Source organism: Trachemys scripta, chromosome 1, assembly GCF_013100865.1.
Source record: "Trachemys scripta elegans isolate TJP31775 chromosome 1, CAS_Tse_1.0, whole genome shotgun sequence".
Classification (NCBI taxonomy): domain Eukaryota; kingdom Metazoa; phylum Chordata; order Testudines; family Emydidae; genus Trachemys; species Trachemys scripta.
Window position 1 is genome coordinate 23,727,203 of NC_048298.1, and position 16,332 is coordinate 23,743,534.

Sequence of the window (16,332 nt, forward strand, 5' to 3'; positions counted from 1 at the left end):
TTTATTCCAGTGCTTAGCCACTCTGACAGGTTTTTCCTAATGTCCAACCTAAATCTTCCTTGCTGCAGTTTAAGCCCATTGCTTCTTGTCCTATCCTCAAAGGTTAAGAAGAACAATTTTTCTCCCTCCTCCTTGTAACAACCTTTTATGTACTTGACAACTGTTATCATGTCCCCTCTCAGTCTTCTCTTCTCCAGATCTGGAGTACCAATTGATCTGGGGTAAGTGACTGGTCTCTTGGGACTGGGAGCAACCTGATATGGTGTGATTTTTGGTTTAGTGACCTTTTATCACAAAGTTCAGTTTGTCTGAGTGGCAAGATAGACTGGAGAGTCTGAGGGGACTGTCTGTCACTTATGGTAAGACTGGTATAGTGACCCAGGAGTTCACATTTGTTACTGGCTTGGTGAAATCTAATTATAGAATACACCACCAGTTTGGGGTATCTGCCCTGTTTCCTGACAGTCTGTCCTGAGGTAGGCACTCACATTTGTGAGCCACTCCAGGCAGTATGATATTCTCCACCTGTCAAGGTAGAGGAGATGACATGGTCCACAATGTCAATTTTTAAGTATAATTTTATGATACTCAAATGTTATGAATCAGGAATGTTGTAGCATATCATAACAGATATCTAAAGCAAGAAAATATTTTGTTTCCAAAAGAAAAATCAAAGTAAAATAAATAAGAGCTCAAAATAAACTTCATACTCTATCTGTGCACATGAATATTATCATTTTGCTTGTGTTATTATACATAAGCTACTTTTGCCAAGGACTACCTACTTTGCTCTGCTATTAATATCACTAAAACTTGTTGTGATGCAAGAACTCCCACCCATTTCTGAGAACAGTGAAGGCAGTTTATCTGTTAACACACAGGCTGCTGGCTGCCTTTATAAAAAGTTCTTCCAGTTTTACATACTTCCTCATTGAGCTAGTTTCACAGCAAAGATGAAGAAGCTCATTTACTTAGTCTTGTTTAAGACAGCTCTGCTTGCTTTTACAAATGTTTCTGCACTTGCAGATGAACATACCGAAGGTGTTAAAGAAGGAAAAGCTATTGATGCTTGTCCTATAAAGCTCAAAACCAATGGGAAATGTGAAGGAGAGGAATGTCCATATCAGATAAACCTGCCTCCGATGACCATCCAGTTACCTAAGCAGTTCAGACTGATTGAGAATACTCTCAAAGAAGTAAAAAATCTTAAAGATGAAGTAAACAAATTGAAGAAATCTTGCCAAGATTGCAAGTTGCAGGCAGACGACAACCAAGAAAAAGTCAGTACTGAATTCCTGGCACCTAATAGAGAAGTCCCAACAGAGAACAGTAAGATAGAAGATAACAGAGTAAAGGAATTACAGATCAAAGTTAAGAAACTGTCAGCCAGTTTGCAGAATGCAAAGAATCAGATCCACTTACTGCAGAGTAATGTGGAAAAAAGAAGCCTCATAAACATGGACAACGTACAAAGTTACGTCGACAGCAAAGTAGAAAATCTGACATCTTTTTTGGAAATTTTGGATAACAGATGTTCTTCTGAGTGTCCAGTCATACAATCAAGTTCTGGTATGTAAAGCTATATTTATAAATTTTGTAGAATTAATAGAACAATTTAAATATATTTAACCACAAATACCTTTGCTTTCATCTTCACAAATTAAAAAGTATTATAAAATTCACTCTTATTGTGGCCAGGAAGGACTTGCTGGAAGATACTAAGTGCTTTCAACTCCCATGGGAGTTGCAGGTACTCAGTACTTCTCAGGATTTGGCTCTAACATAGTACTTAAAATGTAGCCCTCCAAAGGGAACATTTATTTTAACATTTGTTCAGCAGATATGCATACTGTATTTACTCATATTCGCATACTGCTGTCATAGCAATTCAGAGCCCAAACATTAAGATGGAAATGAAATTCCTTTATATATTTAAATTTTATTTTACAGTGTATTCAAAAGGAAAATATCCACTTTAATTCTGCATTACACTGAAAACTGAACAACTATTTTTGGCTTGAATGTATTTTCACATTTTTGAGGGATTAGGGGAAGGGAATGAGAAAGATCTGGCCCTAAAAGATTTCAATAGTTTTACTATCTGACTTTGATAATGAAAGACTGAAAAAAGAAACATCTCAAAATATCCTGGAATTGTTTTTAAATGGTCTGGAAAGTGTTAGCTAACAACAAAGGAATCTAGTGGAAGGTGTAAGTTGTATAGATGGATAACAAAATCATTATTTACCATAGCTACACATACATGTAAGGCTTGGCTAAAAATCTAATCAGTATTAATGCTTCTCAAATGGAAGGCACACACAGCACTATTTTAGCAATAGTGGAATATTGGCAAGAATCTAATATATAAACAATGTAAAATGAGACACTAATGTGGGAGCTTGGGGATTTATTTCCTTTTAAATACCATGTTGTGAGGGACTTTTGTTACTTTTTTAAAAATCCTGTTATGATTATTAAAAGAAAAAATGGAATTGGTAGATTATATCATGTTAATCTTTACTTTTGCCAAATTAACATTATTAATGTTTTAATTTTTACGTTGTATGTAACTAAAATTTTGACATTACATTGAAGGATCTTTAGAAGTAAGAGGCATTCACAAAAAGTTGCCAGTGTATTCTGCCATCCAGATACCACACATAATAAAAGGGTTCTTTAGTGATTAAAACAATGACAGGTCACTGCACTAAATTTCTGAGCACCAAACTGCTTGCCAATCCTCCAAGCTAAAAAAAGTATGATGTATAAAATTAGACAGCTCTTTTGTCTACCAGAAGTCATACCTGCAGGACCTGCCCTCCTTCACTCCCATCTACAATACTAGTCTATTTAAAGAATATCAGAGAAAACTGCAGATATAGTAGTGCATTCATTGTACTGTTTTGAAATTCTGAAAAACAAGATCAGCAAAAACACAAACAGGACACATGAACAACTTTATGTTTATAGCAATGTCTTTATTAGATATCAGTAATCAAATGTCACGCTTCAGGTATAAGATAGTCAGAGGTCAGGAAGGAATTTCTTACCCATCATGTAAGACTCTCCATGATTGGATAGTTGCATTCTAAATTCTCCTTGCCATCACCACCTTTTTCTGAAATATCAGTTTTTGGTCACTAGCGCAAGCCAGTCTAGTCTTGATAGATCTATATTCTTGTGTTACTATAACACATGCAGAAAAGGTAACTGATGCTAAGTAATGTTCAACCTACAGTCTAAATCCAGGCAGGTAAAAATACTACTACAGTAACTCCTTGCTTAACGTTGTAGTTATGTTCCTGAAAAATGCTACTTTAAGCGAAACAATGTTAAGCGAATCCAATTTCCCCATAAGAATTAATGTAAATAGGAAAGGTTAGGATCCAGGGGGAAAAAATTTTCACCAGACAAAAGACTATTTCATATATCTCTCTCTCTCTCTCTCTCTCTCTCTCTCTCTCTATATATATATATATATATATATATACACACACACACACACACACACAGTATAAAGTTTTTTTTAAACAAACAATTTAATACTGTACACAGCAATGATGATTGTGAAGCTTGGTTGAGGTGGTGAAGTGAGAGGGTGCAAGAGGATGGGATATTTCCCAGGGAATGCCTTACTGCTAAATGATGAACTAGCACTTGACTGAGCCCTCAAGGGTTAACACATTGTTGTTAATGTAGCCTCACACTCTACAAGTCAGCACGAATGGAGGGAGGGGAGACAGCATGGCAGAGAGAAACAGAGACACACTCTGTGTGTGTGTGTGTGTGTGTGTGTGTGTGTGTGTGTGTGTGTGTGTATGAGAGAGAGAGAGAGATGTGCATTGCCCCTTTAAGTATGCTGACCCCACTCTAAGTACATTACCTTTTTAAGTAGATCATCAAGTTGAGACAGCATCTGCTGTCAGCAAGCTCCCTCTGTCCTGAGCCCTGAATAGGGAGGGGAAGGGGGACACCCTGACATTAGCACCCCTCTTTCCCCCCCTGGCACTGCAAGCAGGAGGCTCCCGGGAGCAGCTCCAAGGCAGAGGGCAGGAACAGCACATGGCAGTGGGGGGAGGACAGGGCTGTGCTGCTGCACAGGGAACTTAGGGGAGCGGAGAGCTGATGGGGTGCTGCTGGTCCACCCTGGCTCCAAATCACCACCAGCTAGCTCCAACAGGCTGCTCTTTCTGCAAGCAGTGGACAAAGCAGGCGCAACTTTAAACAAGCATATTCTATAATTGATCAGCAACGTAACGAACAATGTTAACCAGGATGACTAAGTGAGGAGTTACTGTACATAGCATTTATATACAAAACAGTCCAACAGTGATAGTGAAAATGTAATGGTAATATGTGCATTATGAAACTAGAAAGGATGACAATAACTAGTTTTCGCTCATAGGAATGAATCCTGACTTCAGTGAAGTCAATGGCAAAACTATTATTGACTTAAATAGGAGTAGGGTTGGATCCATAGAAGGTGTCTAATTGAGACAGGTGCTCTTTGTTCACATCTATTCTGAAACTTAGGCCACTTAACATCTTATCCAAAGTCCACTGAAATAAATGGGAGTCTTCCCATTGGCTTCAATAGGCTTTGGATGAGGCCCTAGTTAAGGGCCTACATATGGATTTAGATGCTTAACTTCAGGTATCCAAGTTTGAAATTGTTGTCTCTAGTCTCTGGATGTTAACAAGAAAGTTTTATCTATTAGAAATCTTCTTCCACGACTCCAATTTATATGTGGATGAAAGTAAAACAAAGAAAACCATTATTTATTATTATTTTCATGAGTTAGGGTTGACCACAAGACTCAAGAATGGAGGAGAATAAATAAGTCACTTATGTAATCTAAGAATATTCTTGAGTAACATATTTTGCATCCCTATTCTATGTAATTAACTCCTATGTTAAATTCTCTCTCATATACAAAATATGTGCATTCCATGGCAGCATTAGTATCAACCACAAAGTTAAGGTTACACTGAGATTTGAGCATAATGAAAGAATAAGATTTCTCTTTCACACTTTAAAGATTGAACTTAGTCTCCTTATTTGACAAAATAACTCTTCAAAATAACCTGTTGAGTAACCCGTTCTAGGCGCCACCATTTCAGGAAAGAGGTGGACAAATTAGAGGAAGTCCAGAGCAGAGCAACAAAAATGATTAAAGGTGTAGAAAATATGACTTATGAGGAAAAATTGGGTTTGTTTAGTCTGGAGAAGAGAAGACTGAGACATGATAATTTTCAAGTACATCAAAGATCGTTACAAGGAGGAGGATGAAAAAATTATTCTCTTTAACCTCTGAGGATAGGATAAGAAGCAATGGGCTTAAACTGCAGCAAGGAAGATTTAGGTTGGACATTAGGAAAGACTTCCTAACTGTCAGGGTGGTTAAGTACTGGAACAAATTGCCGAGGGAGGTTGTGGAATCTCTGTCATCACAGGTTTTTAAGAACACATTAGATGAACCCATGAGGAATGGTCTAGTTATCATTTAGTCCTACCTTGAATGCAGGGGACTGGACTAGATGACCCTTCCAGTCCTACGGTTCTATGATTTTATAGGACAATTTATTCTTTATGTAATTTCTTAAAATAAATATTTACTAACTTTTGCAGAGAAAATAATTTTAAAATGCTCCCTTTATGAAGTTTTCCCTCACATTTCTTTGTGTCCCTCTAGCTAAATAACCCAGGAATCCTGACTCCCAGTCCCTTATTGTAGCCTGAGAACAGCACTTCCTCTTAACAAGCAGTTCTTATTAAGATTTGTATATTTCCAGTGGTGATATACAATTAAAACATGTAATCAAATACACCCATGCATTTAAATTATTTTGTAGTAGGAATAAACATTCTCAAAATAGTTTCCACAACTTAAAACACTTCCTCTGAAAGACATCAATGAAATATTGTTGTGATAATGAACATATTGTGTTGTGGAACATGAAGTTCTAGGAATGTGTCATTTTCAGCATATCCTGTGAAAACACTTGAGCACAGCATCAGTACTAGTTAAGTGGTTATAGATGGATTTATAATCTTCAGGAAACACCTGGAAAATATGTTTTGTATAAAATAAATTATTGATAGGAAGATGAGTTACGTAAATGGATCAGCATACTGACTTTTTCTTTATTATGAAGCCAGCAATTCTACATGCACAGGAAAGCACTGTCACTTTTCTAGCTATATCTTTCTAGGAATCATAGAATCGGCATAAGACAACATTTCTAGTTTCCTCCTGTTTCCTAAAGTATTGTAAATAACTGACCACTGACATATGAAAAATTCCCATTGTCTAGACTAACAGCCAATAATAAAGGGTCATCTTTAAGTCATCCTGATATGAAATAAACTTCTCATATGACATACTATAGCATGAAAGGTACTGAATTATAGCCATTAATATGACAAAGTACAATGAATCCATTCCACAAGAGGAGCAAATTCTATAATACGTAAGAGAAAATTAAGGTATAGTTGAATACATGAGTTAAAAAGCATTTGAAATAATAGAATGGAAATAGTAGGCCAAATTCACCACTGAAATATGCCAGCATTAGCTCATGGAAAAGAGTTCCAATAATGGAAAGCGTACAGAGGGGGCCAGATTTTGGCTGCAAATAGCAAACAACTTCACTGGGTGAAAAGGGAAGAGGGGAAGAGGCCAGCCCAGTGAAAAGTGGGCAATTTTGGCCAAAAATGCAGTGTCGCTAGGGTGGCTGCGTAGCCATCAGATGCATCAGGCTCCTGGTGGTGGACACCTATGGTGTAGCCCTGATGGGAATAAAAAATGCCCATACTTACCAGAACTCTGACTGCAGAACACTTCTTGACCTCTGAAGAGATAAGTCACCCCACAAGATGCAACTCTCAGGGTATGTGTTTTGCACCTCCTTGAACCAGCTTTGTGGAATTTAACTCATTATTCTTTATGGATATACATGCAAGAAATAAGCAGCAACACAATTTTATGGAGCTATATAGCATTTTTAGATGAACATTAATCATTTGTATTGTTTTTGCATTTATTAATAAATAAGAAAAATAGGAGCAAGAACCTCCAGAAAAGATACTGCTAAAAGTGATGAAGAGTATACACTGTGGGTTTAAAATGTAATTTTTTACATTAACGTAGTCTGGAATGCTTGATGTCGTTTACTAGATATTAAAAAAAATATAAATAAGACTGTCCATACTAATACTATCTATTTTCCCCCCAGCTATACAACTAGTGCAGAGAGATTGTGCTGATTATTACACAGCAGGTAGGAGGCATAATGGAATCTACAGAGTTATTCCAGATCCAAAAAATAGCAGCTTTGAGGTTTACTGTGACATGGAATCAATGGGAGGTGGCTGGACAGTGCTACAGATGCGTCAAGATGGTAGCATTAACTTCAACAGAACATGGAATGACTACAAAAATGGCTTTGGAAATCTCAGCGGGGAGTTTTGGCTGGGGAATGATAAAATTCATCTCCTGACCAAAAGCAAGAATATGCAGCTGAGAATTGAGCTTGAAGATTTCAATGGTATTCGACAGTATGCTAAATATGAACAGTTCTATGTAGCCAATGAATATCTCAAGTACCGTCTAAGTGTCACTGGCTATACTGGTACAGCCGGAGATGCCCTGCACTTCAGTAAACATTACAACCATGATCAAAAATTCTTCTCTACCCCGGACAAAGACAATGATAAGTATCTATCAGGAAATTGTGGGGCTTACTACAGCTCTGGTTGGTGGTTTGATAAATGTTTGTCTGCCAACCTAAATGGCAAATACTATCGCCAAAAATACAAAGGTATTCGCAATGGGATTTTCTGGGGCACCTGGCATGATGTTTCTAATGGTCTTCCAAATGGTTATAGGCAAGCTTTTAAACAGGTAAAAATGATGATCAGACCCAAAGTCTTTGTGCCATAAATCCGCACCCTCTGCTGTAACCAGTTTGTATTAGGTCATACTAAAATCATGCTTACTCAGTATCATATTCAAAATACAAATATTGGAGTATTTTAATATTCAGTCTTAATATAATCCTTCCAAGATGAAAGAAATTGTCTCAACATAAAATGTTTGATTCCTCCCTCATGCCTTATAAAGACAGTTTTAATGGTTCAAAGTAGCTGTTGCTAAAACTTCAGCATTGCTAAATTCTGAATTTGAAGGCATTGATTTTAATGTTTCAGTTGTACTTTTACTATCTGCAGCATACCAGGTTTCTACAATCTACAACTTTTTAAGACTTCTACAAAGGTAGCTGAATGAAAATTCATATTTTTGCCTGAAAATATCTCAAACATTTCTGATTACATATAACCACTTTAGATACCGAGTTTCATCCTCTTATATGGATCTCATTATATCATCTGTGTCTTCATAAACATTAAAGATAGATCATCCCAACACCACCACAAACTAAGAAAGTGGTATCCCATTTTAAAATGACTGAGGCAGAGATCACCTAATTTCCTCAAAGTCACAAAGCAACATCTGACACAGAATCAGGAACTGAAAACAGATTTTCTGAGTCTCAGTCCAGCCCCTTGACCAAGAGACCATCCAACCAAATATAGTGGCAGAGTTGAACAAAAGCAAATGGAAAGGGTGTGTAGACTAAGTATGGAGTGAAACAGCACCTCCACAGCATGTTTTCCCCCAAGCTGTTTGCTTCAAAACCATGCTTTTTGCTTCTTTGATGAAGGAATGTCAACAGCTACACAGCTTGTCAGGGAGCTATGCTAGCAGGGCTGGAGCAGGAAGCATCAGAAAGGATTGAGTTCTTGTACTATTGCCTCCAGATCTACAGAGAGAGTGTCTGGTTCCCTTAGAGCCTAAAACCCTGTGGTTTCACACCCAAATCTCCCTTCCTCTGCATCCTCTATTCAAGGTGAACTTTATGAGGTTGCAGGGATTCAAACTTAATTTTTTTAACTTGTCAGAACTTTTTATGTATCATCAGGAAAAAGATTATGTAGAAAAACACACATACATATATAAAATCAAAGTAGGGTTTCCCCCCCAAAATTTGATGCGTTTGTCTTTTTTCCCTTAAAAAGAAAGAAAAACTAACATCCAGTGAATGACTTTTATACAATGAACAGAAAGGGAAACAGATTTTCTTGTTGTTGTTGTTCTGAAGTGTAAGAAATAAGATGTAACAGACGTTCAGACATTTCATGAATTACCAACCAAAGAGACATTCCAGATCATAATGAATACTGTACATAGTGAATTTAAATTTGATAAGATTAAGGCCTTAGATCTGGTTTGCCTGACAAACCCTCCTTGTGCAGACACAGCTTGTTCTGGCTCTCAGAATGAAATAAGTTACAGTGGGACAAAGACTTTTTGCTGGTATAACTGCACCTACAGTAGGGCTTTCCTGGCATAGCTATATCAGTCATGGGTATGATTTTTTCCACACCTAACCGACATAACTATTCCAGCAAAACTTTTAAGTGTAGTCTGGTCCAATACTTACAAACATGACATTTACTACTTTTCGATATACCAAATTGAAGTGTGCATTAGTGATTTATGTACAATGATTTATGGTGACAATGATCAAATTATAAGCTATTAATATATTTTAAAGGAATTATAAATATTTTGAAGGATATTTTGATGTGAAATGTCATTTGCTTTATTATGTTTTCATTTTAAAAGATGGATGGAAGATTTTAATACTATCAGATATATACTCTTTGCTTGAGAACACATTTTGAAGTTCCTTTTTATCCTGAAATAGAATGTAATTGTTTAAACAAAAACAAGTTTTTGATGCACTGGCTAGAAAAGCGATTTTTAGTAGAATATTATTATATTTAGTCATTTGGTATAAAGTGCACTAATTGTTCCTAGACAATAAGAAGTTTCCAAATAAATTTCTTTTTCACTCAGTTAATTTGTTACAAGTGAAACTGACCTTTGTTTCTTGTTTAAAGATCTTTTTTTTTAAATATAGACATTTTAAAATCAGAATACACAGCTGTAATTTATATTATTTACATGTTAAAGGGAAAAAAATCAGTCTAATGTTGATATTTTCAAAGCTGGATACTCCCTTTCTACTATTGGGCTGGATTCTCCAATTATTCAGATTAGTTTTATACAAGTGTAACTTCATTAATTTCAATGGCGTTACTCTCAATTTACACTGGTGTGAATAAAGTCTAATTCACACCCATTATGTCCATACGGCAGTTATAGTACTTGTTTTAAAGGTTCCTTGATCTGAATCCTCAAAAACAGTATCTCACCAATTATTCCTTTGATGTTCCATAACAATTCAATCACTGATGAAACAGACTACAGTACGTGAACTCAGAATGGCCAGCTTTTGACAAAAGGGCTATGGAATTTTACACAGCTGACTATGGGTACCTTACAGCTATAGAGGTGCAGTCCATGGACACTACAGGTGAGCACACAATACCAGTGGCTGAATTCTCAGACATCAGTGACTGGTTACTCATATACTGCTACAGAACAATTGGATCCCAGACCCTGTAGTTTTCACAGGCTGCATCTCCATATTAAAGATAAGGCAGCTGTAAACTGATCTATTTTTAAATTATGTGAGACTTTTGGGCTCATGTACAGCTGTCAATATGATCCTTGACGGGACAAAGTTTAGCATCCCTGAACTAAAGCATTTAAAAAAAAAAAAAAAAACACCTTATACAACCTAAACACTCTCTCTCTATACATGGGCTTAATAATGCAAAGTATGTCTTTCAATTATAAAAAACACATATGTGATAATAAAATTTTTAATCTAATAAATGCACTTGTCTTTTTGATATAGTTAATGTTAGATTCTTAGTAATGGATATAGTTAAATGTTAGATTCTTAGTAATGAGGATTATTAGTATCAGGTTTTCAAGCAAAGGACCTATGGGACACTTTTTCCACAGAATACGAAACAAAACTCATCTGTTCAAAATGATCAGCCAAGCATGCTATAATTTCCTGGCATTCCATGGGGTTGTTTAAACAAAGAAAACTACCAAGAAGGAAAAACAAAGAATATCTTTAGAACTGAAAGCCATGTTAAACAGCACTGATTTGCCATTTTTCATGCAAGTAACAGTAGGGATAACTCTATTCATCTCAGTTAAAATGCCATGTTCAATGGTCTTTCGACAGACACAGGGGTCTCTCAAAACTTCACATAGCAGATCGAGCACTCACTGTCACGGCGCCTCCTGCCAGTGATCCGGGAATTAGCTCTTTTCCAGCCTTGGAGTGCCTCCTGCTGGACAGTGTCTCACCTGTTTCAGGCCCCCGTGTCCCTCCCGGACTCCGATGCCCTTTATTTTGTAGTTCTGCCCTATGGCAGTTCCCACTCTCTGGGTCTCCCCTCCCAGGGGAACCCCCAACCCTCTATACCCACCTTGCATCAGTGGCTACTGCCAGTCATCATCTAGCCCCCATTCTCTGGGGCAGACTGCAGTCTGTAATGGCCACTCATCACTGGCAAAGGGGTAGGACCAGCTGCCTTTCCCTGCAGCCCCAGTACCTCCTTAGGCCTTCCTGCAAGGCCTCAGCCCTGGTGATAGCCTGGCCTAAGCTCCCCAGCTCAGCCTGCCCCTTCCCCAGCACTGCTCTGTCAAAGGGACCCTGTCTCCCCCAGGCAGCTAGGTCTTCCTCACTCCAGGGCTAGAGTGAGGAAGACCTAGTTCCTCCATTATCCCTTTTATCAGGGCCTGCTGTAGCCTGATTAGGTGTGGCTCCAGCTGTGGCCACTTACCCAATCAGCGTACTTTTCTCCCAGGAGTGGGGTAACTGCCCTGCTAAACTTCAGAAAAGACCTACTTAAGATGTTGAGTTAAATATATTTCTTTCTCTAAGAAGTTTTTCATGCAAGTATCAGACCACAACTATCTTTAAATTCATCTGACATTTTCAAAGGAAGTTAAGATGGGATAAGATGAGCCCACACCTGGAACACCGTGTTTATAATTTAACTACTGCAGCACATTATTATTTTTTATTAAAAAAGGGGGTATTCTGCCAAAAAAAAAAAAAAAAAAAAAAACTTACCTGACATAGAAATGACAGAAAAGGTTAAAAAAAAAAAGAAGAAGAAAGCAAAGTATTACCTAAAACTTTAAACTTTCTCAGTGTAATAAAGATCCAAATATTGACTTGCCAAAGAAGTATACATTCACAACTGTGTTTTGGCTTCAATTCTTCAGGGGTTAAAAAGATGAATATCACACTTCATATAAGACTAACGAAATTGAGATAGTTTGCAAAGAAACACAGCTAAGCGGTATATTATACTCAAATATGAAATTGCTGAGCTACTAACTGGGGTATGTAACCTATCATTTAAATCAGCTTCTATACCACATGACTGGAGGCTAGTTAATGTGATGCCAATTTTTAAAAAAGACTCCAGAGGTGATCCTGACAATTACAGGCCGGAAAGCCTAACTTCAGTACTGGGCAAACTGTTTGAAAGTATAATAAAGAACAGAATTATCAGACACATAGATGTACATGATTTGTTGGGGGAAGAGTCAAGATGGTTTTTGTAAAGGGAAATCATGCCTCACCAATCAGCTAGAATTCTTTGAGGGGGCCAACAAGCATGTGGACAAGGGGGATCCAGTGGAGATAGTGTATTTAGATTTTCAGAAAGCCTTTGACAAGGTCCCTCACCAAAGGCTCTTATGCAAAGTAAGCTGTCATGGGATAAGAGGGAAGGTCCTCTCATGGATCGGTAACTGATTAAAAGATAGGGTAGGAATAAATGGTCAGTTTTAGAATGGAGAGGGGTAAATAGTGGTGTCCCCCAGGAGTCTGTATTATTCAGCATATTCATAAATGATCTGGAAAAAGGGGTAAACAGTGAGGTGGCAAAATTTGCAGGTGATACAAAACTACTCAAGATAGTTAAGTCCAAATCAGACTACGAAGAGTTACAAAGTGATCTCACAAAACTGGGTGAATGGCTACAAAATGACAGATGAAATTCAATGTTGATATATGTGCAATAGAGTCTGGATGAGCTCTCCCCTGACATCTAGTGGTGAGCTGTGGAAAAAGACTTCAGAAGCTGATCTCGTTTGCATGGATACACCCACCCTGCCTATGTGCTCAGCATGATGGGATTGCTTGCCCAAATGATCATTTGTGGCAGGTGTTGGATCCCCAGTCTCCTTGTTATTTGAGCAGGAGTAATAAAGGGTTGTTATCCTTGTTGTGTGAACTGAGGGCAGCAAAACTATATCTGGCATACCCCAATAGAGGGACTCACCCTCAACTGAATAGCACTCACTAGGGAGGGGACATGGGTTCCAAAGCCCAGTGAGTGAGAGAGAGTGGGAACAGTTAATTTGTACTTGGTAGTGTGGGCCCTGTTTAAGGGTCCTAGGCACTATTTGATCTTTCTTCTCTCTATGGTATAATAAAAGAGCTAACTTAGACTCAATTGAGAGTCTTGTTACATGTTGCAGAGCTGAAATCATTGATACCTAGGTCTAAGTATTAGACTTATTTTGGAACAGTGTCTCTATTGCAAGAGACTGCCCAGTGTGCACCAGCAGTGTGGCTCCCCCACTAACAGCTGAAATCATTGAGAGCTATGTTAAGTGTGAGGGGTTGGGCCCTGAAGACATCTTGCAAGTGGGCAGCTGGTGGAGAGGTGTGGCAAGCGGCTAGCAGGGAGGCTGGTGGAGAGGTGTGACCAGCAGGGTGGCTGGTGGAGGGGTGTGGCAAGCATCTGTTGGGATGATGAGTGAGTGCTTGAGCAGTGCAGTGTGTGAGGTGCCTCCTTACCTACCCCCCCCCCCCCCCCCCGGCCTTCCACACAGGGTGTGAGGTGAAATCTGAAGATGAACCTCTGATCTCTGGGGCTGCACTGGCCAAGGACAGCAACTGTGAGTGGGATATGGAGAAGGGATGGGCATGTTAAAGGGACTTTTGGGTTGCTGGACTTAAGACCCTAGGGGAAAAGGACACTGCCCAACTTACTTGGGGGTGGGTTTTTTGATCATGGTTTGTGTTTATGAACCCTAGTTGTGGTATTTTCCCAAATTAATGCTGAGTTAATTCCCTCCTTTTATTAAAAGTTTTTGCTACACTCAGACTCTGTGCTTGCGAGAGGGGACGTATTGCCTCTTAGAGGCACCAGGGGTTGCTGTGCAACTGTCCCAGGTCACTGGGTGGGGGCTTGAACCGGTTTTGTGTTGTATTGTTGAAAAGGATTCCCTAGATACTGAACCCGGCCCTTGTTGCTGCTGGCTCCACCTGGCAGAAGGGTTACAAATGCGAAGTAATGCACATTGGAAAACATAATTCCAACCATACATATAAAATGGTGGGGTCTAAATTAGCTGTTACCACTCAAGAGAGATCTTGGAGTCATTGTGGATAGTTCTCTGAAAACATTCACTCAATGTGCAGCAGCAGTCAAAAAAGCTAACAGAATGTTGGGAACCATTAAGAAAGGGATAGATAATAAGACAGAAAATATATTGCCTCTGTATAAATATGTGGTATACCCACATCTTGAATACTGTGTGAAGATGTGGTTGCCCCATCTCAAAAAAGATATATTGGAATTGGAAAAGGTTCAGAAAAGGGCAACAAAAATGATTAGGGGTATGGAACAGCTTCCATACATGGAGAGATTAATAAGACTAGGACTTTTCAGCTTGAAAAAGACATGTCTGAGGGGGGATATGATAGAGGTCTATAAAATCATGACTGGTGTGGAGAAAGTAAATAAGAAAGAATAAATAACACTTTCTTATAACACAAGAACTAGGGGTTACCAAATGAAATTAATAGGCAGCAGGTTTAAAACAAACATAAGGAAGTATTTTTTCACACAACACACAGTCAACCTGTGGAACTCTTTGCCAGAGGATGTTGTGAAGGCCAAGACTATAACAGGGTTCAAAAAATAACTAGGTAAGTTCATGGAGGATAGGTCCATCAATGGCTATTAGCTAGAATGAGCAGGGATAGTGTCCCCAGCCTCTGTTTGCCAGAAGCTGGGAATGGGTGACGGGGATGGAACTCTTGATGATTACATGTTCTTTTCATTCTCCCTGAAGTACCTGGCATTGGCCACTGTCCAAAGACAGGATATTGGGCTAAATGGACCTTTGGTCTGACCCAGTATGGCTGTTCTTATGTTCTTATATTCATATACAATCCCTGGAATGCGCAAAGAATTCCCCTTGCTGCAATGACGTGTTCCAGTCAGATGGAAGTTTTAGGCAAAGTGTATCACTAATGTAAGTGGGCACAACTCCCTCAACTTTAACTACTTCTGCCAGAGGTGAATTTGGCCACAATCTTCAATATTAAATCTCACAGAAAACTGTTTTAAGACAACAGAGGGTCCTGTGGCACCTTTGAGACTAACAGAAGTATTGGGAGCATAAGCTTTCGTGGGTAAGAACCTCACTTCTTCAGATGCAAGTCTGATATGAAGAAGTGAGGTTCTTACCCACGAAAGCTTATGCTCCCAATACTTCTGTTAGTCTCAAAGGTGCCACAGGACCCTCTGTTGCTTTAAAACAGTTTTCTGTGAGATTTAATATTGAAGATTGTGGCCAAATTCACCTCTGGCAGAAGTAGTTAAAGTTGAGGGAGTTGTGCCCACTTACATTAGTGATACACTTTGCCTAAAACTTCCATCTGACTGGAACATGTCATTGCAGCAAGGGGAATTCTTTGCGCATTCCAGGGATTGTATATGAATATAAGAACATAAGAACAGCCATACTGGGTCAGACCAAAGGTCCATTTAGCCCAATATCCTGTCTTTGGACAGTGGCCAATGCCAGGTACTTCAGGGAGAATGAAAAGAACATGTAATCATCAAGAGTTCCATCCCCGTCACCCATTCCCAGCTTCTGGCAAACAGAGGCTGGGGACACTATCCCTGCTCATTCTAGCTAATAGCCATTGATGGACCTATCCTCCATGAACTTACCTAGTTATTTTTTGAACCCTGTTATAGTCTTGGCCTTCACAACATCCTCTGGCAAAGAGTTCCACAGGTTGACTGTGTGTTGTGTGAAAAAATACTTCCTTATGTTTGTTTTAAACCTGCTGCCTATTAATTTCATTTGGTAACCCCTAGTTCTTGTGTTATAAGAAAGTGTTATTTATTCTTTCTTATTTACTTTCTCCACACCAGTCATGATTTTATAGACCTCTATCATATCCCCCCTCAGTCATGTCTTTTTCAAGCTGAAAAGTCCTAGTCTTATTAATCTCTCCATGTATGGAAGCTGTTCCATACCCCTAATCATTTTTGTTGCCCTTTTCTGAACCTTT

At 38.6% G+C, this 16,332-nt stretch overlaps 2 protein-coding genes across 2 annotated transcripts in view; one reads left to right on the top strand and one right to left on the bottom strand.

The window, feature by feature from the left end:
- The window catches only part of CCDC146 (coiled-coil domain containing 146), a 122,704-nt gene that overhangs the window by 71,929 nt on the left and 34,443 nt on the right, over positions 1 to 16,332 (bottom strand). The gene's annotated exons all lie outside the window — the stretch shown is intronic.
- On the top strand, positions 857 to 10,703 carry FGL2 (fibrinogen like 2). Its single transcript, XM_034766030.1, has 2 exons — positions 857 to 1,569; positions 7,240 to 10,703. The coding sequence occupies exons 1-2, from the start codon at positions 954 to 956 to the stop codon at positions 7,944 to 7,946; spliced, it is 1,323 nt and encodes a 440-aa protein (XP_034621921.1). The 5' UTR covers positions 857 to 953; the 3' UTR covers positions 7,947 to 10,703.